The sequence below is a fragment of the Lissotriton helveticus genome, chromosome 12 (genome assembly GCF_964261635.1).
Source record: "Lissotriton helveticus chromosome 12, aLisHel1.1, whole genome shotgun sequence".
NCBI classification, from domain to species: Eukaryota; Metazoa; Chordata; class Amphibia; order Caudata; family Salamandridae; genus Lissotriton; species Lissotriton helveticus.
The window spans coordinates 197,731,390-197,754,634 of record NC_136073.1 but is presented as its reverse complement, the minus strand read 5'-3'; the positions used below and the strand labels follow the sequence as shown (position 1 = coordinate 197,754,634).

The window sequence follows — 23,245 nt, the reverse complement described above, 5'->3', positions numbered from 1 at the left end:
GAGCCAAAGAAAAGTGGGTGGAGAGTGGGCGGGGCTTCAAGTCCCTACCTCAATACAGCATGCCTCACAGAGCAGCGCTTGCGCTGCACAAGCTCGTCCTAAAAATAGTTGGGTTAAAACCAAAAATCCACTGAAATGTATTTAACAGTTAGATCCACCATCCATAACTCCGTAAATAGCTATGCAAACCATAACTCAACTACAGTCCTCATGACCTCGGACTACTTGTAACTGATGCAATTACATAAATGATTTTATAGGTCAGATTAGAAATCCCATTTACGCTATCAATGAGACAACCATGAATTTAAATTATTTATATGCTGTGCTTTTAGGTGTTGATACTTATTGGTATAACTAATGTGCAGTACTAAGCATTTAATTTGGTGGCTGTTATCAAGGAGTAATGCATGAAACAATAATTTGACCGTACGAAGCAAAATTTCCACTTCCCTGTTTGCTAGATCTCGGTCCAAGCCTCATCTGCAGCCAATATTTACAACCAGATGGTCCTAAAAGTTACACTCCGTTCTATCCAATAATATATCATGACATTGATGGAAAATGATTCTATTAAATCTACAATAAAATATTTTAAGAAGAACAGCTGCACGCCAGCCACAGAGCTGCAATTATTCACCTCATGTTTTTTCTGGCATCGACGTAAACGCAAGGTTAGCACTACAAAATGTTTTAAGATCAAATTCAATTCATGAGTGTAATGGGGTGGTCATTTCAACTTAAAAGACGTTTTTGCATAATGCAAAGATTATCATATATTATTTGTTTTGTGTTTCATAAACTAGTATAGGTTTGAGACAAATCCACTGATAGTACACATGGCACTGGACATGAACAGCAGTTCAGTATTCTGTGGAGAATAAAGGCACAAGTGCGGAGGAAAACATGCAAGTGGCAATTTCAAACAAAGTATATTAGCAACAAATCCTCAGGCAGGGCGCATTTAGTGGACATCATCCAGGGATTTGTGAAACACCCAGATATCTTGATGGTCAGAGGTCAGCTGTGGCTTCAATGTACAGAGACCATGAGATGGTGTGGTGGAAGTAAAGGGTTATTCAGATAGGCTATGTGATTATAATCCAAGGTCGCAGGACCAAATTAAACTAGTAAACTCCCCCCTTCTCATACACACTGTTCAATAGTAATCCCCCTGCACAAACACGCAGCTCACTAGTAACCCCAAGTGCACAAACACACAGCTCACTAGTACCCCCTAATCCCCTGCACAAGCACGCAGCTCACTAGTAACCCCCGTTGCACAAACACACAACTCACTAGTAAACTCCCCCTTCTCATACACAGTTTACGAGTAATCCCCCTGCACAAACACACAGCTCACTAGTAACCCCATATCCCATGCACAAGCACGCAGGTCACTAGTAACCCCCCGTTGCACTAACACACAACTCAGGGCCCTGAATGATCACATAATCCCCCCCCCCCCCCTCTGCCAGGAGAAGTTGTACCTGTGGCCGCGATCGTGAAGAAGATGCCAGGAGGAGCCTTGCAGCATTGAAGAGCAGTCGGCGGCAGAGTAGCGGTCCGGAGGAGTCTGCAGGAACCAGCTGCCACAGGATCCAGCGTCAGTGGACTGTGAGTGGCCCAGCTGCGGAAAGGGCGGACCAGCGTCCGAACCTGTGGAGTGGAGTAAAAACTGGGCAGGACCTGGCGTTGGGCTCCAGTCCGGCAAAGAACGCAGGAGAAACGGCCTGGGGTCACTAGCGGACCAAGTGAGGAAGCCGCGTCCAGGAAGAACACGCGCCGAAGAACTAAAAAAAAGGGGTGGGGCAGGGCCGCAGTCTCAGGCCTGCCTTAAAGGGCCCTAAAGGGGCACAGACTTTTTTTCCTCCGTCCGGAAGCACGAAGAAAAGCCGGTAAGCGCCAGGGGCTACTGCTACCGCAACCGGCAAGAAAGGCGAGAAGCAGCGGGGGCCGTAAGTTTTGTTGGAGAGTGCCCCCTTTTTTGTCTGCTTTGCGGCTGGAAGGTTCGGGGGCACAGAGTGAGGGAAAGCACATCCGCCTTTTTGGAGGAGTAAAACGGGCAAGTTAATAAATCGAACAGTGGGGGCTGCAGGATTTGGGGAAGCCTTTGCCTGGTCAAGGATATAGGTGCGGAGTCAAGAAGAACAAACACCTGGTTTTAAGGACTAAAAAGGCGAGGAATAAAGCGACAACATGGCAGGAAGGTGTGGGGCAGCTCCCAAGTCAACGTGTGGTGCGCGCGCGCCACGGCGAAGCATATGTTTGCAATTATCGTGCCCGTGTCTGGGCACGAAAATTGCAAACATATGGGCTTTGGTGCGCAATAGGCCATTGGCGAAGCTACGCGACCGCCTATGGCCTATTGCGTGTTCTGATAAAAAACAGCACGCTTGCAAAGCCCAATCAAAATGGACCATAGGCAATGAACACGCGCGAGCGTGTGGAATTTCCATGTCCATTTTGAAAACTCGGACAAAAGGACTCTGGCTGCGCAAACACTGCTACGCAGTGTATCGCTAGGCCGAGACCTAAAAACGGAACATTATCCTTTTAACTTTAGTAATCCATTTGTGAGGTGTTTATTACAACAACTGTGCGCGCACACATACGTTTCCGCTCCTCCCCACCCCTCCTGGTGCTCCATTAAGATTCCTCACCCAGAGCGCTCCTTCTCTAATTAAGAGAAATTGTAGTGCAAGGATTAGGTGGAGGCATGGGTGTCCACTGAACAGCCCTCTTTATTGTGGAAACGGACACTCAGGGGCCCCGAGGAAAGCGGGACCCCAGACTGCACTTTCACTTTCAGTTTAACCGCCTCTCCAGTTACATGGCCCTGATTCGAGGGGGCTCCCCACACCACCTTCAGCTCAAATGAACGGTTCAGGTCTGGGTCTTAACGTGCGCTCTGCCGCCTTATAATTTATTGTTCTTTCATGTCACCTTAAAGATAATTACTATTTATATATCACGCATAACGAGCCGAGACGTGGACCCGATGTACAAGCATATTTTTAAAACTAATTCTTTAATGTCATCGCCCCAACATTATATTCGGTTAATTAAACAATCCTACATGTTGGTATACTCGCATCATTGTTTATGATAAAGTGTTTTATGGTATGTCGGTGGCTTTTCACTTCAAGCTGATGTTTACTGCACGTGGCTTAACCGCATTCTGCACGATTGTACATGAAGCCCCTGCGTCTGCCTTTGCGGAGTGCTGGGGGCATCACTCTCCGGTGCTCTTGCACGTTTCACGAATCATTGCTCTGACTGGAAGCAAATGTTCTACATCCTTGTGCCACTCGTGTCCCGATAATACACACATGTTTAAAGTGAAATATAGGAGTATGTACTGGCACAAAACATTCAGCGGTAAAATGAGCTGGACGGGAGGATTAGTGGCCAACATGTAATCGTGGAGAACATGCACGTGTTTGTTAATTCACACGCAAGCATCTGTTGGGTAAAATGAACAAGCACCTAGGGGAAATACAGTCATGTACATTTTCAAGAATATACATGCTAACGTGCATGTGCGGGCAAATGTGGTTAATCTGTAATCCTTTTGTGAAAAGTAAAATTATCTTGCACGTCATGTATGTTCTTTCCAATTCACATATGTGTATTGGGGACTGGAGAACACACATCTTTGTGCCGGGTTATACATACATGTCTGCTAATATGTACGTGTGTTTACTGGGAATACAGCTGTGTGTGCTAAAATAATACATGTATGTGCGAGGCAGTGAGGCATGAGTGTGGTGGAAGTTTATCAGAGGAGTGGATGTGTCCTAATGCGCTGAGCTGTCGACTTTGGAGCTGGAGAACCAGATTTTAGCTTTGGCGTCGACTCAACACCCTGTGATTCTGGGCAAAAGACTTTATCGCCACGTGCCTAACAAAAAATTAATGCGTCCTTGTGTAATAAAACTGGTGCTCATTTAAAGTGCTCCAATACCTTCGGGTCGAATTCGCACTATATAATATACATGTCCGTAAGTAATACATAGATGACATATTGATTGTGGATAATACGTGTGTGTTCTAGGCGATACAAGCATGTGCGCATTGGATAATGCACAAGTTTAGGTACAGGGACAATCTAGCCACTCGGTGCTCATGTGAGGCTGGAGTCCAGCCTTGTGGCAGAGGCAAATTAATAAATAAAATAAGCTGCAGCCAGGCCACAGCTGGAAGGGGAGGCAAGACCCCCAGCAGGAACAATAGAAGTGGAGCAGCAAACATGGCGACCCATCACCAGGGACTACTAGATGCAGGAAGGGATCCCTCAACTCCACGGAGACTGTTGGGGGCAGGAAGAGCACCCCAACCAAGCCCTGCCTGCCCCACCCCTCCAGTGTCACGGCTGAAGACTGTTCCAGGAAGGGAGACGTGGAGGCGCCCCGAGACTACCTCAAGCCTCGTCCCCAGAAGCCGATGGGCTTGAACATTCCCCTCCATTTCCGGAGCTCTGAACATGTAGTATCCCTGGGCACACGGAGGAGCCTGGAGAGAGGAACAAAGAATGTGGGGGGCACCGACCTCCACTCCATGGGAGACACATGTCCCCGCCTCAGAAAGTAGGCAGCGTGAAAAACCAGATAAACGGAACCCCGCGGCCATCATAAAATAAGCTGTCGACACATTGGACGACCCTAGCGGTGCCTGAGGGAGATGGCGACAGGAGGACGCTGCACCGCCTGGGGCAGTGCTTAATTTGTGCCGGTGCCTTCCGGTGCTAAGCACCGGCACTTATTCATCAGGGCCGGGTCTACACCATGCGTCTGCAGTTCATATGGAATTGTGGCAAAGTCAGTAATATAATTTGTTTTATTTATTTTCACTCACTGACTCACCACTGCAGACAGTATTGCTTGTCTCTCGAGTCCTCCGCAGTCGTGAAGAGTGGTTGTGAGAGCCAATAATAAAAAGAGAACATTAATTCCCAACCATAAATCCGATCCGAATTTGACTCAGGCAGCAGTGGCCCTTAGTTTAGTGTTACCGGTAGGCGTGACATTGATTGGGCTGGTTTCGGTTCTGTGAGGGTAGGGGCTGTGCTGCAGCAGCATGCGCAGATTGTTTTCAAAATGCCACGCCACGCCCGGCGCACCCACACACCCCACGAGGCATCACCAGCAGTTGGAAGTCTTCGAGTCGAGGGCGGGCGGGCAGGCAGGCAGCAGGCCTATTATAGGAAAGGCAGTGCCGCCCGGCGCCCACCAGACATCAGTAACTGTAAGTAGGCAGTAGCCCAAATCAACGCTGTTTTTTCCTTGAGCGTTCAATGGTGACAGTCACCATGTTAGTTGTATGCATAATAAGAGCTTTAGGAGTGAACGGACCGAGTGACGAGTCCGAGGCCTGCCCTGAGGCTGAGCATTCATGCCTCGGGAGACGGGCAGCAGGTGCAAAGCTCAGGCTGCAAGCAAGTACAGTGCCCCGGCGTGATAATCTGACTTTCACTTCCTGATCTAGCGCGCAGTGCAGGCCAGCAGTCTTACAATATCTTTGGCTAAGCGGCCTCGGCCATTTTTGCATGAACGAGGATATACCATACACGAATGACTGTTAATGCAAAGATTCTAATAAGTGTAAAAAGAGTTTTGTGTTTAATAATACTCCCTGGCCTGGAAAAATACGGTGTCTTTAAATTACTTATTAGATTCAGAATGAGGCACTCGGGTGGTTTTCTGCTCAACAAATAGCCCTCGTGCTGTATTAGTATTAACATGAAGACTAGATGAATGAGCCTGTCAACGTTCATGGGGGTGATGGAGGGCGTATAGAAAGGAAGGCATGCCGTCTCAGAAAATTATGTATCACAGGCTACATAGACGAAGATGCAGCAACATGTGCGTATTGTGCAAATTCACAACATTGTGTCCTGCCTGGACAGGCAACCATAGGAATCTACATTTCATATCATGCATGGACATTACCTGCATTTCATTCCTGTTAGGAGCTCATCACCCCAAACAGGGAAAATTGATGAGAGTTCTGCTGACTTTTTCACGTTGCTCAATGACTTATTTATAAGTAACTACAAATGGTGCGTATTCATTCTCAGAATAATGTGTATTTCTGATAAGCTGTGCACTCTGTAGTCCGGTGTGGATTCCCAAAACCTAGGAGTGGGGTGATGGCCCAATTCATGTAATTATGTGGTGAATTACACTTTGAATTTGTGAGCTGGCTGTTTCTAAGATCACTGTGGTGTGCCATGATGAGTTGCGCCTGCTAAGCATAGAGTCCAGCAACTGGTTTCTTGTGTTGGAAGTGTCTAAAGTTCATACACACGTAGCTTGAGGCAATATTTGCTCACTTGTTTGCTTGTGCAGTTAGCAGAGTGTGGCAACAGTACTGTGGTGACCAGATACATATGACTTTTAGCAGTGCCAGTTGACGATGCGGGTGGACTCATGGAGCTAGGGAAAAGTAGGTGTGGCCTCCGACAAACACTTGAGCACCTGGACTTCCTATTTTACAAATTAAGCACTGGCCTGGGGTCTGTAAACGAGCTATCGCCATTATGAAAAAAAAATAGTGCATACTGACTAATTAAGGAGACCGTGTAACGCTGCAAGTAAAACATCCAGTCCGGATGGGCCGTCCAAAAAGGAGACAGGGCGGTAACAAAGAAGCCTCATTTTCAATCGGAGGCCACTGTTTAGCATAAACTATGACGCCAGCCAATCAAAAAGATGGGTGAGGCGTTCAACTCCACTTCAGAAATATCCCGATTACAAGAAGCCTTGCAGAGCGACAGCGCATGCGCGCTGCAACGCAGGTCTGCGAGACCTAAAATGGGACACTTTTCTACAGTGTCCATATCAGTATACTGCCTATTTAACGGAATAGCCTAAAAGGATGATGAATTTTAGGGATTGCATATGCAGTCCTGTGTGGTCAAATTCAACCAGACGTGCACGCGTTGCCATTGGAAGCAATGCAATGTGTGCACGTTTTTACAGGGAAAGCTGCATTGATCCCATGTGGTCTCATTCCTCTATGCGTTGCGGAGGCGAGACCTAAAAATGATATAAACACATACGATAGCGAAAATACTTTGCAATGTAAGAATACTTTTTTTATTAAATCCAACTCATAATCAACATAATAATTGATTTAAAACCGGGAACATGACATTTGAGCGATCTCTGACTCAAGAGTAAGTCGGATACGGGCATGATCGATAATAAGAATCAATATAAGCACAGCATAAGTCAATAATGTATCTACGGTGATGTACCAAGAGAATTTTTATATGACATGAATTTCATAAGTGGCATAATTGCTGCTCAGCATTATTTAGCATTTCATATTGAAACAGACTCATTTTGAGAATAATTTTTTCCCGACATACACAAGATCTGCCAGTGATACCGGATTTGATTAGGATTAAAACAAATGTTCAAAACTAGAACCATTGGAAGCACAGAGTATACAATTAATATGTGCCGAATCAGTATGGTCAACATCTTATCACTACATGAGGAATAGTGGGTAATGTACCCCTTAACGCCATTAACCAGTACATGATTTCAGTCAATCAATGGCAAATGATAATGATAATGAATGATTAATAATAAATGTATTCTTACATTGCAAATTATTTTCGCTATCGTATGTGTTTACATAATATTTTTTTCTAAATGCAATCAAAGTTGTAACGTTTCTTTACTGTCTATTAAGGCTGACCTGTATTTTTACGGGCAGTTGGGCACAGGTCGCTAACTTGACAAAGGCTTCGCCGAAACGCATTGTTCTGTTTTGTGACACAATAAAATCTTTATAGTGCTCGTCCTTTGGTGTGCTGCTGGAAGTTATTTGGGAGTTCTCGGATGGTTCTTCCTTGTGGAAAATACATTTAGCGGAGTTGTGACCGTTGCAGGCACCTGCGTCGATAGGAGAGAGAGCGGCTGCCCACAACAAGCTTCTTTGGATGTATATATATATATATATATGTGTGTATGTATATATAGATTGATGTAGATTGACGGTGGAATTCACGTCGGGATAAATTGTACTTATACACTCATATGAATTTGTTGCTCTTTAAGTTCTTATCTCTTTGTAATGGTTTTAATTAACTGATACAAATAAAGAATACTTACTTACTAGATATAACTATGTTGTTATTGTGTGGTATCTATTTACACATCATCCAGGTTTATCTTCTTTCTTCCACTCAGTCCAAACCAGGTAGCTGAGAAGGTCGCCTCCAGAATCGCAGAAGGCTTTAGTGATGCGGCTCTCATAATGGTACGTGAATGTTGCCATTTTTTCCTTACTGCTGTTCAGGCCAATGCAGGATATTTGGAGACCAAGTGACAAGTAGTTGTAAAATGCTGAAGGCAAGGAGAGGTGCATAAAGTAAAATTAGAAGACAGCTTGTCTCATATAACGTGTGCCGTTCATTACCATGAAATGTTTCATCTTCAGAGGATGGTTGTAATTGCTTACTTCATGGCACCAGCCTGTACACCATAGTATTATTCTGGTTGTCAGTGCTTCAAGTGGAGGTGTGTTTTTTCCGGCTTAGTTGCTTGTTCTCTTTTTTCCTCCACCTCATGGGTCTTTTCTTCCACAATTCAGATTGTGCACTCGAGTTTTTCTAAAAGTTCCACCTCAGTGCAGTGACTGCCAATTGATTTACACCTTTACAACACCTAGGGCCAGATGTAGGTGGCCATTTACCGACCGGTAACGGCCGATTTCGGCCGTTACCGACCGGTGAATGGGTATTTGTGATGTAGGGGCCCTATTTTACCGATTCGGTAAATTTACCGAATCGGTAAATTTACCGAATCGGTAAAATACCGAATCGGTATTTTTACCGATTCAGTAACTTGCAGATGTAGGTGGGACTCTTCTGAGTCCCAAAGGCCTTACAGATTCGGTATTTTACCACCCAATCCAATTGGGTGGTAAAATACCGAATCCAGGTGTGCATGCACATGTGTGCATGCACACCTATGCCATGTGACAGACAGACATGCCCTTAGGGCATGTCTGTGTGCCACATGTCACACGTGCCTGAATTCGGGGTGCTAGAGGGTGTCAAAGTGACACCCCCTGCACCCTTGCAACATTCGGTATTTACCGATTCGGTCAATACTAATTCGGTATTTCCCATTGATTCCTATGGGCTTCACAGTCCATAGGAATCAATGGGGAATACCGATTCGGTATTTACCGAATCGGTAAATACCGAATGTTACGGATTCGGTATTTCAATTTCTAAAATTAGCTACATCTCCCCCCCTTCATATTTACAGATTCATAAATACCGAATCGGTAAAATTCGGTATTTATGAATCGGTAAATACGAATTACCTACATCTAGCCCCTAGTACTTAAAGATGTCCAAGCCTGTTTCCAGAGCAGGCACCCCCACTGTACCTTGGGTAGTCCAGATTGGACACTAGCATGCCAGCTCCAATGGATCTTCAGTTCTATCACTGGTTAGATTTTAACCTGTAAAATGAACGATTTTAAAATAATTTGTTTGTCTTATTATACCTTTGAAAGAAAAAAAACAAAATACATGACGATTATAGAATTTTTATCTTCACGTTGCTGTTCCTGATAAACATAAGATGCAGCCAGACTGCGTATTGATCAGGTTTGGAAATCACAACCACTGGGCTGTCGTCTGTACTAAAATATGCCGTATCCTTGGCTATTTAAACGTCACTTCATCGTTTGAAAACAGTTGGGGAAAAAACTGTGTGAAATTGCTAAGGGTGCATTGGTTTTTACATACGGTTATTGTGTTGTTTAACTTCTGTGGAAGGTGCTATACAACAATCTTGGGGCTTTCTAAGTTACTAAACCACCAGATGTGTCCAGTAGAGCAGCCGATGCCCTCCAACATTGACATGTTTTATTTTTACCTGCGAAAACAGTTCTGCTGTTCCGAGCTTGAGAGTGTTAAATGGCATATAGAGGGTCAGCAGTTCTACCCAGAGTTTCTATTCCCAAGGAAGCTATGATCAGGGCCAGTGAAATTATGCGATTGTGCGGCTGTGGCTTTTTTCACATAATTTCAGATTAGCTTCATTTGCCATATAATCCATCATCTGCTGCACAATCTGCAGATTTTAACTCAAAAAATTTTTCTAGTTCAAAAGGTTTGAAAGTTACTAAAAACACAGCAAAATGTGTTGCTGCGCAGTGGAATGCCTTTGCAAAGGTAGACTGGTCACCTTCCTGTTGTGTTTTGCTGTATTTAGGTGTTAAACTGGTATTAATAAGGTGCAAACAATACCAAGATTGTGTTAACAATTTTAAAAACGACAAAATAATGAAGTAATAATTACGCCACATAATTTGCCATTACTTGTTGCAGTTTACTCAACCCTGCTATATAATTTGGCCCTGTTGACTATTTCAAGTGAGCCTGCTGTGATGCAACAGTAACCAACAGGGCATTACCATCCTCGTCCGTCTTCCTCGTCAAAGTCACAAAGGAGCACCCTGTGTTCCAGACACAGCATTAACCCATAATTTAAAAAGGTCCTCACCCAATATGGCCGCCTGACAGGAAGTACCTGTCACCTGGCCTATAAGGGTGGGACCAACACAGGAAGCATCCTGTTGTTTTCTCTGTGTTCCTGCAGAACACCCATCTACAGTGTCCAAGGCAGTTTGTTTGTCCGGTCTCGGTAATGTATCTTTACTTTATTTTCCGGGGTCTACTCTAGCATCCCCATTTGTATCACTGCTGCCGCTCCCCTCCTACATTTGGTTTTCACTTGTTGTGAGTTTTTTGGACTTTGAAGTATGTGTTACTTTCTTTTCTCATTGTTTGGGGGGGCGGCGGTTTTGTTTGGCGCCGCTCCCGTGCTGAGCGATGGGGGCGGCTGCCTGTCCACTTTACCTGGCATTTTGCATGCCTTTGCACTGCCGCTCCCGCGCTGAGCATCGGGGGTGCGGTAGTGCTGGGTTGGTGGTGTTTTCCGCTGACATGGCTTTTCGCGCTCCTGCGCTTGAGCGTTCTGGTGCGTTTTGTTTTTCTGCCTCATGGAGGCTGACATTGACTGCAAGAAGTCCCCAGTTCGAATCTGGAGCCAGCTGCCGGGTCTGCCGATCGGGAGTTGTACTTTCCGGTTCAAGTCTCGGCTGCGTGTCTTTTTCCACTTTTGGCCTACCGGTGATGAGTTACGCTCTTGTCTGTTGTGCCTTATTAGGGTACATCTTTCCATTCCTCGTGTATGCTGGGCATCTTGTTCCCCCTCCCCCAACCCCCCCCCCTCCCCAGGCACGCGGCTGTGCTGCTTAGGGCGGGGCTGGCTCCTCGGCTCTTGTTCCGTGGATTTGTGGGGTGCGGGCTTGCCCTCCCACATGCCCTTTCTTCACTGAGTGTCCTGTCCCGCTGGGTTCTGGCTCGGTGTTGGTCCGCATTCTTGCAGCTTCCCAGTGTGGTGACTGTTTCTTGCGGGGTGTGGGTTCACATCCTGCCAGTGTGGGGAGTGGATGCCGCCTAGCAGCTGGGCGGTGACCTCCCCCTGGGGGGCCGGGTTAGAGTCTCAGCACTTAAACTCCTCATGACTTGTATCCCATGCTGTTTGGATACTTACTCCAATGGCTTTGTGCTCCTTGGTGTACGTTTTGCCATCTACGGACATTGTGCCTTGCTTTGTCTCTCTGTGCACGCATGTGCCCCAGTCAGAGTGCCTTGCACTACTTGTGTGCTGCCTCACACAGGAAATGTTATTGAGGTGATACTATGGGCACTGGTACTTTCATTGCAGTCCCTACCTCCTGGGGTGCTGCTCTCAGTCTGGTTCATCTGGCTCTGGGTGTCCGCTGCTTCTTCTGTATTCCGTCTGCACTTGGTTCGTACTTATTCCTTGTGCTGTGCCCTTGGGGTCTGTGGCCATCACTGGCGGGTTTCTTCTTCTCTAAGTTTCTCCCTGTTGCCTGTGGGAGGATTCTTTGCTTGTGTTCCTTCGGAGCGGTTTGTGCTTCTCTTCTCTCCGGTGCCGTTGGTCCACCGTTTCGGCTCTCTGGGGGTCCTCTCTCGTCTCCCTTGGGTCCTTGGCTTCTTGCCTTCTGCGTTTTCCTGCAACGGCCTGTCGTTGCTTTGCCTGTTCTCCCTTGGGGATCTTCCTTTGGTCCTTCATGCTTTGCCTTCTGGTCCTTTCCGTTTGGGCGCCGTTGGGGGTGCTTGTTTGCTTCTCATCCTCTTCTTGCATTCCTTCCCTGCCTACCTGGGCCTTTGTCCTGCCCGGTCCTTCTCCTCAGTGTCCTTGGCTGCCCCTCTTATGGGTGGGGTTGCGGCTCCGTTCCCTGGTTTACCTTGGGCTCTGGTGCTGCCTTGGCATGCAGCCTCCCTTCGCCTGGTGGGCTTTTTTCTTGTCGCCCTTGGGGTTGCCCGGCGGGGCCGTTGTCCTGCGAAGGCCTCTGTTCCTGTTGGATTCGGTCCGCTTCTCTGCCCAACTGGCTCGGTCGTATGCGCATGTGGCTCTTTCTCTCGGGGACGGCCTGTGCCTCTTTTTCTCTGGTTTGTGCCCCTTTTTTGGTCTTCCTGCTTCCGGGTGTCTCTCTTCCCCCCGGTCATTCGGGGTCGTTCCACTCAGTGTGTGTCTACCTCCTGGGCTTCTCTCTAGGGGCCTCCTTGTTGGTACTTTGTGCTTTGGCATCTTGGGCCTCCCCACGTGTCTTCTCCCGTTTCTTTGCAGTTGGGAGGGAGTGGGTCTTCTAGAAAATGTGGGATTTTGGCTCTGCCGTCCTTGCAGTTGTTCCCTGGTTGTGATTGTCTTCCTTGTTTTTTTCCTTGGCGTCATGGATGTCTGTTTCTTTGTTCATCCGGCGCTTGGGTATACGCTCCTTTGTTACTGTGACGAGGAAGAAGGACGAGGATGGTAATGACTCGGTTACTTACCGGTAATGTTCATTACTCCGAGTCATAGTCTTCCTCGTCATAGTCATATTCCCTCCCGCCCGCCCTTGGTGGTGGGGTGGGGCGAACAAATTCTTGTCTTTTCTTTTGTTTCTGCTTTTGTATTTCAGGATGTTTCCTGTTTTGGTCCCACCCTTATAGGCCAGGTGACAGGTACTTCCTGTCAGGCAGCCATATTGGGTGAGTACCTTTTTAATTTATGGATAAACGCTGTGTCTGGAACACGGCGTGCTCCTTTGTGACTGTGATGAGGAAGACTATGACTCGGAGTAATGAAAATTACCGGTAAGTAACTGAGTCATTACTTACTTGTGATTCTCTATAACTCAAAGAAGTTGGCTCTGTTTCTTCCTGAAGAGTTTCATGTTTACAGCAAGTACATTTTGCCTACAAAAATAGTGTGCAAACATCGACTAGTCTACGTCAACATTTGTAATGCATCTCTTTGTTTCTCTTTGTATGTTAGGTGGACAATACAAAATTAACGGTGGACTGCATAGAACCTACTATTCATGTCTATGAGCACCACGACAACAGGTGGAGGTGTAAAGATCCCCATATGTGAGTACCTCTTGAAGTTTGCTTTTCCTCTGGCATGGCCTACCACTTGTAGTACACATGGAGGTACTTCATAGATGGCCAGAACTGTTACTGGGGACAGCCAATATAATCTGTTTTTTTTTATTCATATCCATGTGTTGTGGACTCATCTGACAGAGCTAGTAATAGTGCTATGCCATGCTAAGCACAAAGTGTAAGCATTGGGATGCCTCCCCAGCAAGTATTCAAAAACTGGGCTGCATGTTTTTGGGATGAGCTGGTGGGTTCAGGATTAAAATTGAAGGGGGTTGGTTGAGAAGTGGGTGGGTTTTAAGACAGAGGAGGAAATCTGATTTCAAAAGCACAGATTTGGAGGGAAAGGGTGTGGTTTTAAAGGGAAAGAGGCTATAGCTCATGGACAGTATTACATTGAAAGAGTGTCGGTTGAAGGGTAAGGGTAAAATTGAAGTGGGAGGGATTGAATAAGAAAGTAACTTGCAGGTTGTTCTAGCCAGTGGGCACATGGTGGTAAGACATCAGAATAGGGGGGAGGGGGAGATAATTCAGTGACCCAGTGCAAAGTCCCCTTTATTGACTCATTCTGAGATGGTGTCTGAGAATCTGAGCTGCATGCAGTGCTCAGCTCAACATTATCACAGCATTGCACAAGCAATTCTTTTTTTTTTTTTATACACGAACCGTCATGTAGATTGTTGTAATTCTTTGATAATAGCACACAATGCTGGTTCATGCACCTCTGATTGGGTACAAACATCCACAATGTGCATGTATTTCTCATTCTGAAAGCACGCAAATCTGAATCGGATACAAATTGTGCACATGCAGGTTGTGGGCTACACAAATGCGAACAAGCAATAAAGATTAGCTTACACACTCACTCCCTTTTAAATGCCAGTGATGGTTGGGGCACTTTAAAGTCACTTTGTAAAGTTCCATTTTATATATCCAAACCCTTCCGTCAACACGGGCTAAATATAGATTTCAAATGGCAATTTGGCTAGTCGATGCTCTGGAAACCTATTAAGTCAGAAAAAAGATCACTAGTTTTATTTTATATGTTTTTATAGTTTTGTATAGCTTATGCATGACCCAAAGGGTATCGGAGCACTTTAAAGGAAATATGTGGGTACAGATATAAAATACCGCCAAAAAGGTTAACATCAAGAGGTATGACATCAGACCAAATGGAGGGCCAACATCTCAATTTTCAAGAGCAGGGAGTATTTTTATGTTGTAATACAAGAAGGAATGATCCCCTACTGGGTTTATCTTTCTCTATCCTCGATCTCCTCCCATTTTTTTCTTTGTTCTTTTAAATTGTGATATTTTTTGTGTATTTGTGTTTTGTAGAAAGGAAATTTAATGGGGTTAATGCGACTCATATAGGTCATTTTGGTGTCTAGAAATCTAACTGATGTTGGATTATATATCTATATAACTAAAAATGTAACTGTTTGTTTCTTTAAAATCTAAAATCTCTGAAAGTTATTTACCGATTGCTTTGAAATTTTGACAACCTTTCATTCGAATACGCAAGTGTTTTTATATACACAACGTTGGATTCGAATACGCGCGTGTTTTAATCGAAAGCATAAGCGCACATAAAAATGTCAATGTGCGTTTGATAAAAATCTTAAATCTTCGAAAGTTCTTCACCAATTGATTTGAAATTTTGACACAACGTTGAATTCGAATAAGCGTGTATTTATATATAAACAACTTTGGATTCGAATACGCGTGTGTTTGTAATCTAAAGGCCGAACAGAACCTATCGATTTGGTTGCTGCGCAACAAATACAAGGGACGCATATAGACAATAGCCTACATATATTAGGATGACAGTGGGTGTCAGGATGGCAGGCCTGGAAGTGGGTGGAGGGAGGGGGGAGGAGTTGGTTCACTTGGCAACATTAAGGAAGGACGCATAGACACAATAGTCTACATATATTAGGATGGGGAGTTGGTGTCAGGATGGCAGACCGGGAATGGGTGGAGGGAGGGGGGAGGAGTTGGTTCACTTTGCAATATTAACGCGTGTTTATATATACACAACCTTGGTTTCGAATACGTGCGTGTCCAATACGTGCGTGTTTTTAATCGAAAGGCCGAACAGACCCTATACAAGGGACGCATATAGACAATAGTCTACATATATTAGGATGGACAGTTGGTGTCAGGATGGCAGACCGGGAAGTGGGTGGATGGAGGGGGGAGGAGTTGGTTCACTTTGCAACCTGAACAGACCCTATCGATTTGGTTGATGCGCAACAAATACAAGGGACACATATAGACAATAGTCTACATGTATTAGGATGGACAGTTGGTGTCAGGATGGCAGACCGGGAAGTGGGTGGAAGGAGGGGCGGAGGAGTTGATTCACTTTGCAACATTAAGAAAGGACGCATAGAGACAATAGTCTAAATAGATTAGGATGGACAGTTAGTGTCAGGATGGCAGACCGGGAAGTGGGTGAAGGAGTTGGTTCACTTTGCAACATTAGCGCGTCAGACCGGGAAGTGGGTGGAGGAAGGGGGGAGGAGTTGGTTCACTTGGCAACATTAAGAATGGATGCATAGAGACAATAGTCTACATATATTAGGATGGACAGTTGGTGTCCGGATGGCAGACCGGGAAGTGGGTGGAGAGAGGGGGAAGGAGTTGGTTCACTTTGCAACATGAGCGCGTGTTTATATATACACAACGTTGTATTCGAATACGCGTGTGTCCAATACGCGCGTGTTTTTAATCGAAAGGCCGAACAGACCCTATCGATTTGGTTGCTGCGCAACAAATACAAGGGACGCATATAGACAATAGTCTACATATATTAGGATGGACAGTTGGTGTCACGACGGCAGACCGGGAAGTGGGTGGAGGGAGGCGGGAGGGGGGAGGAGTGGTTTCACTTTGCAACCCGAACAGACCCTAGCGATTTGGTTGCTGCGCAAAAAATACAAGGGACGCATATAGACAATAGTCTACATATATTAGGATGGAAAAAAACATATTGTATACCCACAAGCATTGTGAAATTAAACACATTAGAAACGTGCACTTACTCTTTTCTTTCTCTTCCATTTAACCAGACTGAGCCACGGCAACGCGAGGCCGGGTACAGCTAGTTTAAAATAAAAAGGAATTGGTATATATAGATTGTTTTCCTCAGTTTTGTGTTTTTGTTTTCTGTGGAAAGTGGAATTGTTCAACCCATTGAAGAATTGTGTAATGTCCAGGGGGGCAGTTATCGATGTATCCTTTCTTGCCCCTGGCACTGCAAACTTCAGAGCAATCGAGGGCTCATAAGGTGACATTTGGACAATTTGAGTTTAACCCTTAACTTGACTTCTTGTTTAATTACAGTGACTACTATGAAGACTGGGGTGAAGTTCGGAGGATTTCTGGGTCTCTCCTCGAAGACAGATCGTACGAAACCCTGGTAGATTTCGACAACCACCTCGATGACATCCGAAATGACTGGACAAACCCAGAGATCAACAAAGCCATTCTACATTTATGTTGAAGAGTTGCTGCTCTTCGGCAACTCCCACAGAGGAGCAGGACTAATTTAAATGTGAAAAAGAGTAACCTGATTTTTATTTTATATAGGCATATACCGAGCTGGGCTCCCTAACCCAGAAAAGATTGGAGATTTTATTAAATAGTACAATCTTTCAGCAAAGAAACTTTACAGACCTTGCGAATAGGACCTACATAATGGATTCAAACCCAGTCTTGGTGAATGTTTGGTCACGTAACTCTCTTTATGCAAATCACAATGTTCTCTTTCTAATCATCTGAACTTTGCTATGAAAATAGGAGCATTCCAGATTGAATTGTAATGCACATTTTGTAGATTGCACGTCGGTTATTGGTCCTAAACTGTTCTTTTCATAGGAGTTGCTGGTGCTCGAGAACAAAAGGCCATCTCTGTAGCTAAGTGCACTCCCCAAAAGGCCATCTCTGTAGCTTAGTGCACTCCCCAAAAGGCCATTCCTGTAGCTTAGTGCCCCCCCCCACAATCTCTTCCCATTGGCACCGTAAACACTTCCACAAGGCCCAGCACAGGTGTATGGCTAACTTTCCAAGCTGTACTTTTGGGACATCTTAGTGCCTCTTCTGTCTACCTCCTCTAATCCTTATTTCTTTAACTTCAAGGCGTTCGGGCCCAAGTGAACCGCTTATTCTATCTGAACTCCTTGCGTAACTTACTAGCTCTTCATAGAGGCAATGCGCTGAATATTATTTATGCTGAGGAATAGTTCCAATCTTTAAATACAAAGAGACAATGCAGTTTTAACTGGCTAGACAACTACATATGAACATTATCCATGTAGTACAGATTATGGACTCTTTTTTTGGTCTGGCTAGGGATTTTTTCTTATAAGTATCTCTTAATAGTGCCACCACATTGCCTCGGTGCAGCAGAAATGATTAGTTGTCTTATATAAGCTATGCTATGGTGATCCATCGCTACTTAACATGTGGTGCAGGAATCACCTCTCAGGCCGCTGTTTCCCTGCACTGCCTGCCCACCCACCCTCACAGCGCCCTTTGAGACCAGAGCATAGCCAAGCATGGCACTATTAGGGTGAGTGAAAAATGTGAAAAGGCTTCTTATCTTGAAGGTATACATTTGTTTTTCTTCATGTCCCCTTCTTGTGTCTTGCTGATGGGTGGAAGTCCATGGTAGAAGGGAGTGTTGTGTCACTAGTCCTGGGATATGTTTAGTTTTGACAGGCTTATGAACTCTGGTCAGACCTACATTTTTATCATGCCAATGTTAATGAGCCTTTGCAATTGTATATCTTAGTGAGTTCTGGTAATCAGCCATGATTAGCTGAAATGCGCCGTGTTGAGGAACTGCACATCCTTGCACATCCTTCAGGAATTTCTTTTTTTTTTTGGTATCCAGAAAGCTCATCAAAGAGATTATTTTGTAGTAGAGCTGTTCTGTTCCAAGGTTGGCAGATATTACCCAAGCCTCCTACCCCCTCCTAGTACTAGGTGACAAAGTTATCACTGTTTGGCAAGCAAGAGCTAGAATAGGTGCTTCTGACGAGAAATTGGTTTTCTTTTTGTGATTACTGTGTTCAGCTCGTTTCCAGCCCTGCATGCAACACACGCTGGTACCTCTGAAATATATACGTTTTGTGTGCTGTGATGACCTTGAGTTGACCGGAGAAGTCCTATCTTTTTTCACTCGTATTGGTTTCTTTGTTTATCTTTTTCTTCGTAAAGGCCAGTCTATGTGTGAGAAGATTCCTCCTGGGTGGTGCAGACACCTCCAACATCATTGCACATTCAGAAGTGGTTCCAAAATGGAGCTCATGTCAGAAGATGGTGTCATGTCTTGATGCAGACCCGGGCAAATCTTCTATCGGCACATCATGCTCTTACCTCCTTGGGGTCTGACATTGGGTGATATTTAGCTGCTAGCAGTTGGGGTCTAAACTTGGCTCTCATATCCAAGTGGAATTTGAGCAGCGTTTTGGCGCGTTGAAAGTTTTTGTCATACACCAGCCTTTTCTACTGCTACTAAACTGGAGGTGTTGAAAAGAATTCATGACAAAACCAAAACGTCACCAGAGGCTATGTGGGCAAAAGGGTTTAATCTTGAATAAAGAGTTTCAGTTGTATTTTGTGGACAGTGAAAATGTTAATGATATTGCAGTCTCTATGACTTGGATAAATAATGTCACTATGAGGCGCGTTTCAGGGCTGCATTTGGATTGAGTTTGTAGTAAATGGAGTAGAAGAAAGAAAATCCACATCATACATAAATGACTGAAGGTTCACACCTAGTGTTGTCAAGACTCCCCTCGGAATCCCTCACGTGGGAGTGACATGCTTTGCTTGTGGGTCATTCTTCACAACGGCTAAAGTTAGCGCAAAAGCAGTAATTCAAGAGAACAGTCTTTTTTCAGTTTAAAAGGACCATGTGTATATTTCAAATCTGAGCGTTCTACTTTTCTGGGTTCTAGGATTATGTACTTTTTTAATCGGTTAATTATTTGTAAGATTCTAATTCAGTCATAATTCCAGTTTTCCTCCGAGACCCTTAATCAACCTTTTCTGCAGTATCCAGTTGGGCAATTCCAGTGCTATATTCCACATTCTTTAATTGCTTTTTCTTTACATTGCCAATGACATTAACTATGCTTGGATAGCCTTCTCATGTACCAGAAATAAAGATGGATTAATTCTCTGATCACTAATGTCTCTGCCTGTGTTGTTATCTCATCTTTTTTGCAGTACAAATGTGTTTTATGGATTCCCCGGCTGTGCCTAACCTGGTATCCAGTGGTTTAAATCCGAGAACTTCACTTAAATTCCTGGAATGAGTGTGCTCGATGTGTATCTGTGATTACACTCTTATGTCGCGACAACCAGTGCTCTGTAATTCCCCATAGTCCATACCAGGTGTGTGCCTACCATTGGTGGTGCAGTAGCCCATTGAACCTTGATAATTGCTATATTTTACTATCCCAACAGTAGTCGAAGGGGCCATTTTCTTTGCTTGTCTCGGCCAATGGCATCCTTGCCAAGCTGCTGGTTGGTACCCTCATCTTCCATCCTGCAGGACAAGAGCTGGATATTTTACAGAGTTTGGTGATTGGGGCAATGGGTTAATAATAGCTTCACTTGGAGCGGTGAAGGCAGCAAGCTTACTGCATGCATCTTGAGTGCATTTTGTGGTGAATAAATTTTACGATTGTAGAAGATTATTAACATTGATTGCAATTTTCCAAGTGCACATCATTGGGAAGTAGGGATGTGTGATTGTAAAATGCTTTGGGTTTTTTCAACATTCATTTCTATTTGTACAATGACTGCTGAGGTTACCAAAATACCTACCATCCATCATTCTAATAAATAGCTCTCTGTACATCACAGCTGTCCCTTTTTAGCCAAACATTCCTGACTTTTAGCCCTACCTCTGGCAGGTTGTATGTGGCACTCATTCACTGAGGGCCATTTGGATGCTTTACATTGTAACAGTGTAACTGAATACCTATAAACAGAGGAACTTGAAAACAACTGAGGTCCTTGAGCTGTGAGACAAATCGGTGTCCTCACAGGTTTGAGATATGGTTAGAAGGAGGGAGAGATGACTCGGGGCTCTGATGGGAAACACGCAGCAGGGAGCAGAGCAGAAAGCGAAGAGCTGTCAGAGTGGGGGAAGTTACCTGTCAGCATTGTGTGGTTTATGTCTTCGAAATCTGTTCTGCAGTATGCTGCAAGGCATGTTTCCTGTCGTTAAAGAGTTCTATTACTTTTCACTGTAGGAATGCACAAACGCGCACTCACGCCGATACAGTTCCTCCATGAGATTGCCAATTTTCAGTGTTTTTGATATTTTTGGTATTTCACCTCGCCCACTGCATACATATATTTTTAGGTCTCGCCTGTCGATGCGCATGCGCATCGAGCTTGCGAGCCTATTGCGGCTTAAACAACCTTTAACTAAGAAGCAAGGAATCCTGGCGATTCCTTGCAGTGCCCGTGACTTTTAAGCTCAATGCGCAATGTGCATTGAGCTTAAAAGCGCGTGCACATCAGTTCCCTCAGCCGCAATCGCCGTCTGTTCCCTCAGCCGCATTCCTCCGACACCTTTTGAAGTGAAGCTTAGCTTCACTTCAAAGGCCCCGGCTTCTTCACACCCACATGCCGCTCTCCCCGCTCCGCCCCCTCCCCTGCCCGCCATGTGCATTTCTCCTACACCCCCTCCCCACAGCAATGCCCTCCGTCTGTTTTACAATTTGAAGAGGTGCCTCCTCACATTTCACTTCACTGCCTTCCAACCTCATGGTTGAAACTTTAGTCACCATCTCCTGTTTGTCGTACCCCAAGCAGCGGTGCACGCACTACCAATCCTTCTGTTATGCCACATCTCGCAGCTTACATTCCTTCTCTCTTTCTATTCCTCTCCACGTTTCTGCCTCTTTCACTTTCTCTTCCAACTCTCTCCCTCCCTCTCCATTTACTTACACAAATCTCGCATATACCCCAAGCAGCTGTCCCCGCACTACCAATCCTTCTGTTATGCCACATCTCGCAGCTTAGATTCATTCCCTCTTTCTTTTCTTTTCCTATCAACGTTTCTGCCTCTTTCACTCTCTCTTCCAACTCTCTCCCCCTCTACATTTACTTACACAAATCTCGCAGATACCCCGAGCAGCTGTGCCCGCACTACCAATCCTTCTGTTATGCCACATCTCGCAGCTTAGATTCCTTCGCTCTTTCTTTTACTCTCCACGTTTTTGCCTCTTTCACTCTCTCTTCCAACTCTCTCCCCCCTCTCCATTTACTTACACAAATCTCGCATATACCCCAAGCAGCTGTGCCCGCACTACCAATCCTTCTGTTATGCCACATCTCGCAGCTTAGATTCCTTCGCTCTTTCTTTTAACTCTCCACGTTTCTGCCTGTTTCACTCTCTCTTCCAACTCTCACCCCCCTCTCCATTTACTTACACAAATCTCGCAGATACCCCAAGCAGCGGTGCACGCACTACCAATCCTTCTGTTATGCCACATCTCGCAGCTTAGATTCATTCCCTCTTTCTTTTCTTTTCCTATCAACGTTTCTGCCTCTTTCACTCTCTCTTCCAACTCTCTCCCCCCTCTCCATTTACTTACACAAATCTCGCATATACCCCAAGCAGCTGTGCCCGCACTACCAATCCTTCTGTTATGCCACATCTCGCAGCTTAGATTCCTTCGCTCTTTCTTTTAACTCTCCACGTTTCTGCCTGTTTCACTCTCTCTTCCAACTCTCACCCCCCTCTCCATTTACTTACACAAATCTCGCAGATACCCCAAGCAGCGGTGCACGCACTACCAATCCTTCTGTTATGCCACATCTCGCAGCTTAGATTCATTCCCTCTTTCTTTTAACTCTCCACGTTTCTGCCTGTTTCACTCTCTCTTCCAACTCTCACCCCCCTCTCCATTTACTTACACAAATCTCGCAGATACCCCAAGCAGCGGTGCACGCACTACCAATCCTTCTGTTATGCCACATCTCGCAGCTTAGATTCATTCCCTCTTTCTTTTCTTTTCCTATCAACGTTTCTGCCTCTTTCACTCTCTCTTCCAACTCTCTCCCCCCTCTCCATTTACTTACACAAATCTCGCATATACCCCAAGCAGCTGTGCCCGCACTACCAATCCTTCTGTTATGCCACATCTCGCAGCTTAGATTCCTTCGCTCTTTCTTTTAACTCTCCACGTTTCTGCCTGTTTCACTCTCTCTTCCAACTCTCACCCCCCTCTCCATTTACTTACACAAATCTCGCAGATACCCCAAGCAGCGGTGCACGCACTACCAATCCTTCTGTTATGCCACATCTCGCAGCTTAGATTCATTCCCTCTTTCTTTTAACTCTCCACGTTTCTGCCTGTTTCACTCTCTCTTCCAACTCTCACCCCCCTCTCCATTTACTTACACAAATCTCGCAGATACCCCAAGCACCGGTGCACGCACTACCAATCCTTCTGTTATGCCACATCTCGCAATCTTCCATCACACACGGAGCTGGTACAGCACAGGCAACGGCAATGCAAGCTTCACTCAAACACGGAGCAGGTACAGCACAGGCAACAGCAGTGCAAGCTTCCCTTACACATGGAACAGGTACAGCACCGACAGCAGCAGTGCAATCTTCCCTCACACATAGATCAGGTACAGCACAGGCGGCAGCAGTGCAAGCTTCCCTCACACACAGAGCAGGTACAGCACAGGCAGCAGCAGTGCAAGCTTCCC

At 45.3% G+C, this 23,245-nt stretch overlaps 1 protein-coding gene across 1 annotated transcript in view; it reads left to right on the top strand.

Annotated features, from left to right (window-relative positions):
- EMC8 (ER membrane protein complex subunit 8) overlaps window positions 1–19,691 on the top strand; it is a 109,881-nt gene extending 90,190 nt beyond the window's left edge. The window contains exons 3-5 of the mRNA XM_078670328.1: window positions 8,205–8,274; window positions 13,386–13,480; window positions 16,841–19,691. Of these exons, the coding sequence (XP_078526454.1) occupies window positions 8,205–8,274; window positions 13,386–13,480; window positions 16,841–17,000 (325 nt within the window). The 3' untranslated portion in view covers window positions 17,001–19,691. The remainder of the gene's footprint in view (window positions 1–8,204; window positions 8,275–13,385; window positions 13,481–16,840) is intronic.
- Window positions 19,692–23,245: the final 3,554 nt, after the last annotated feature.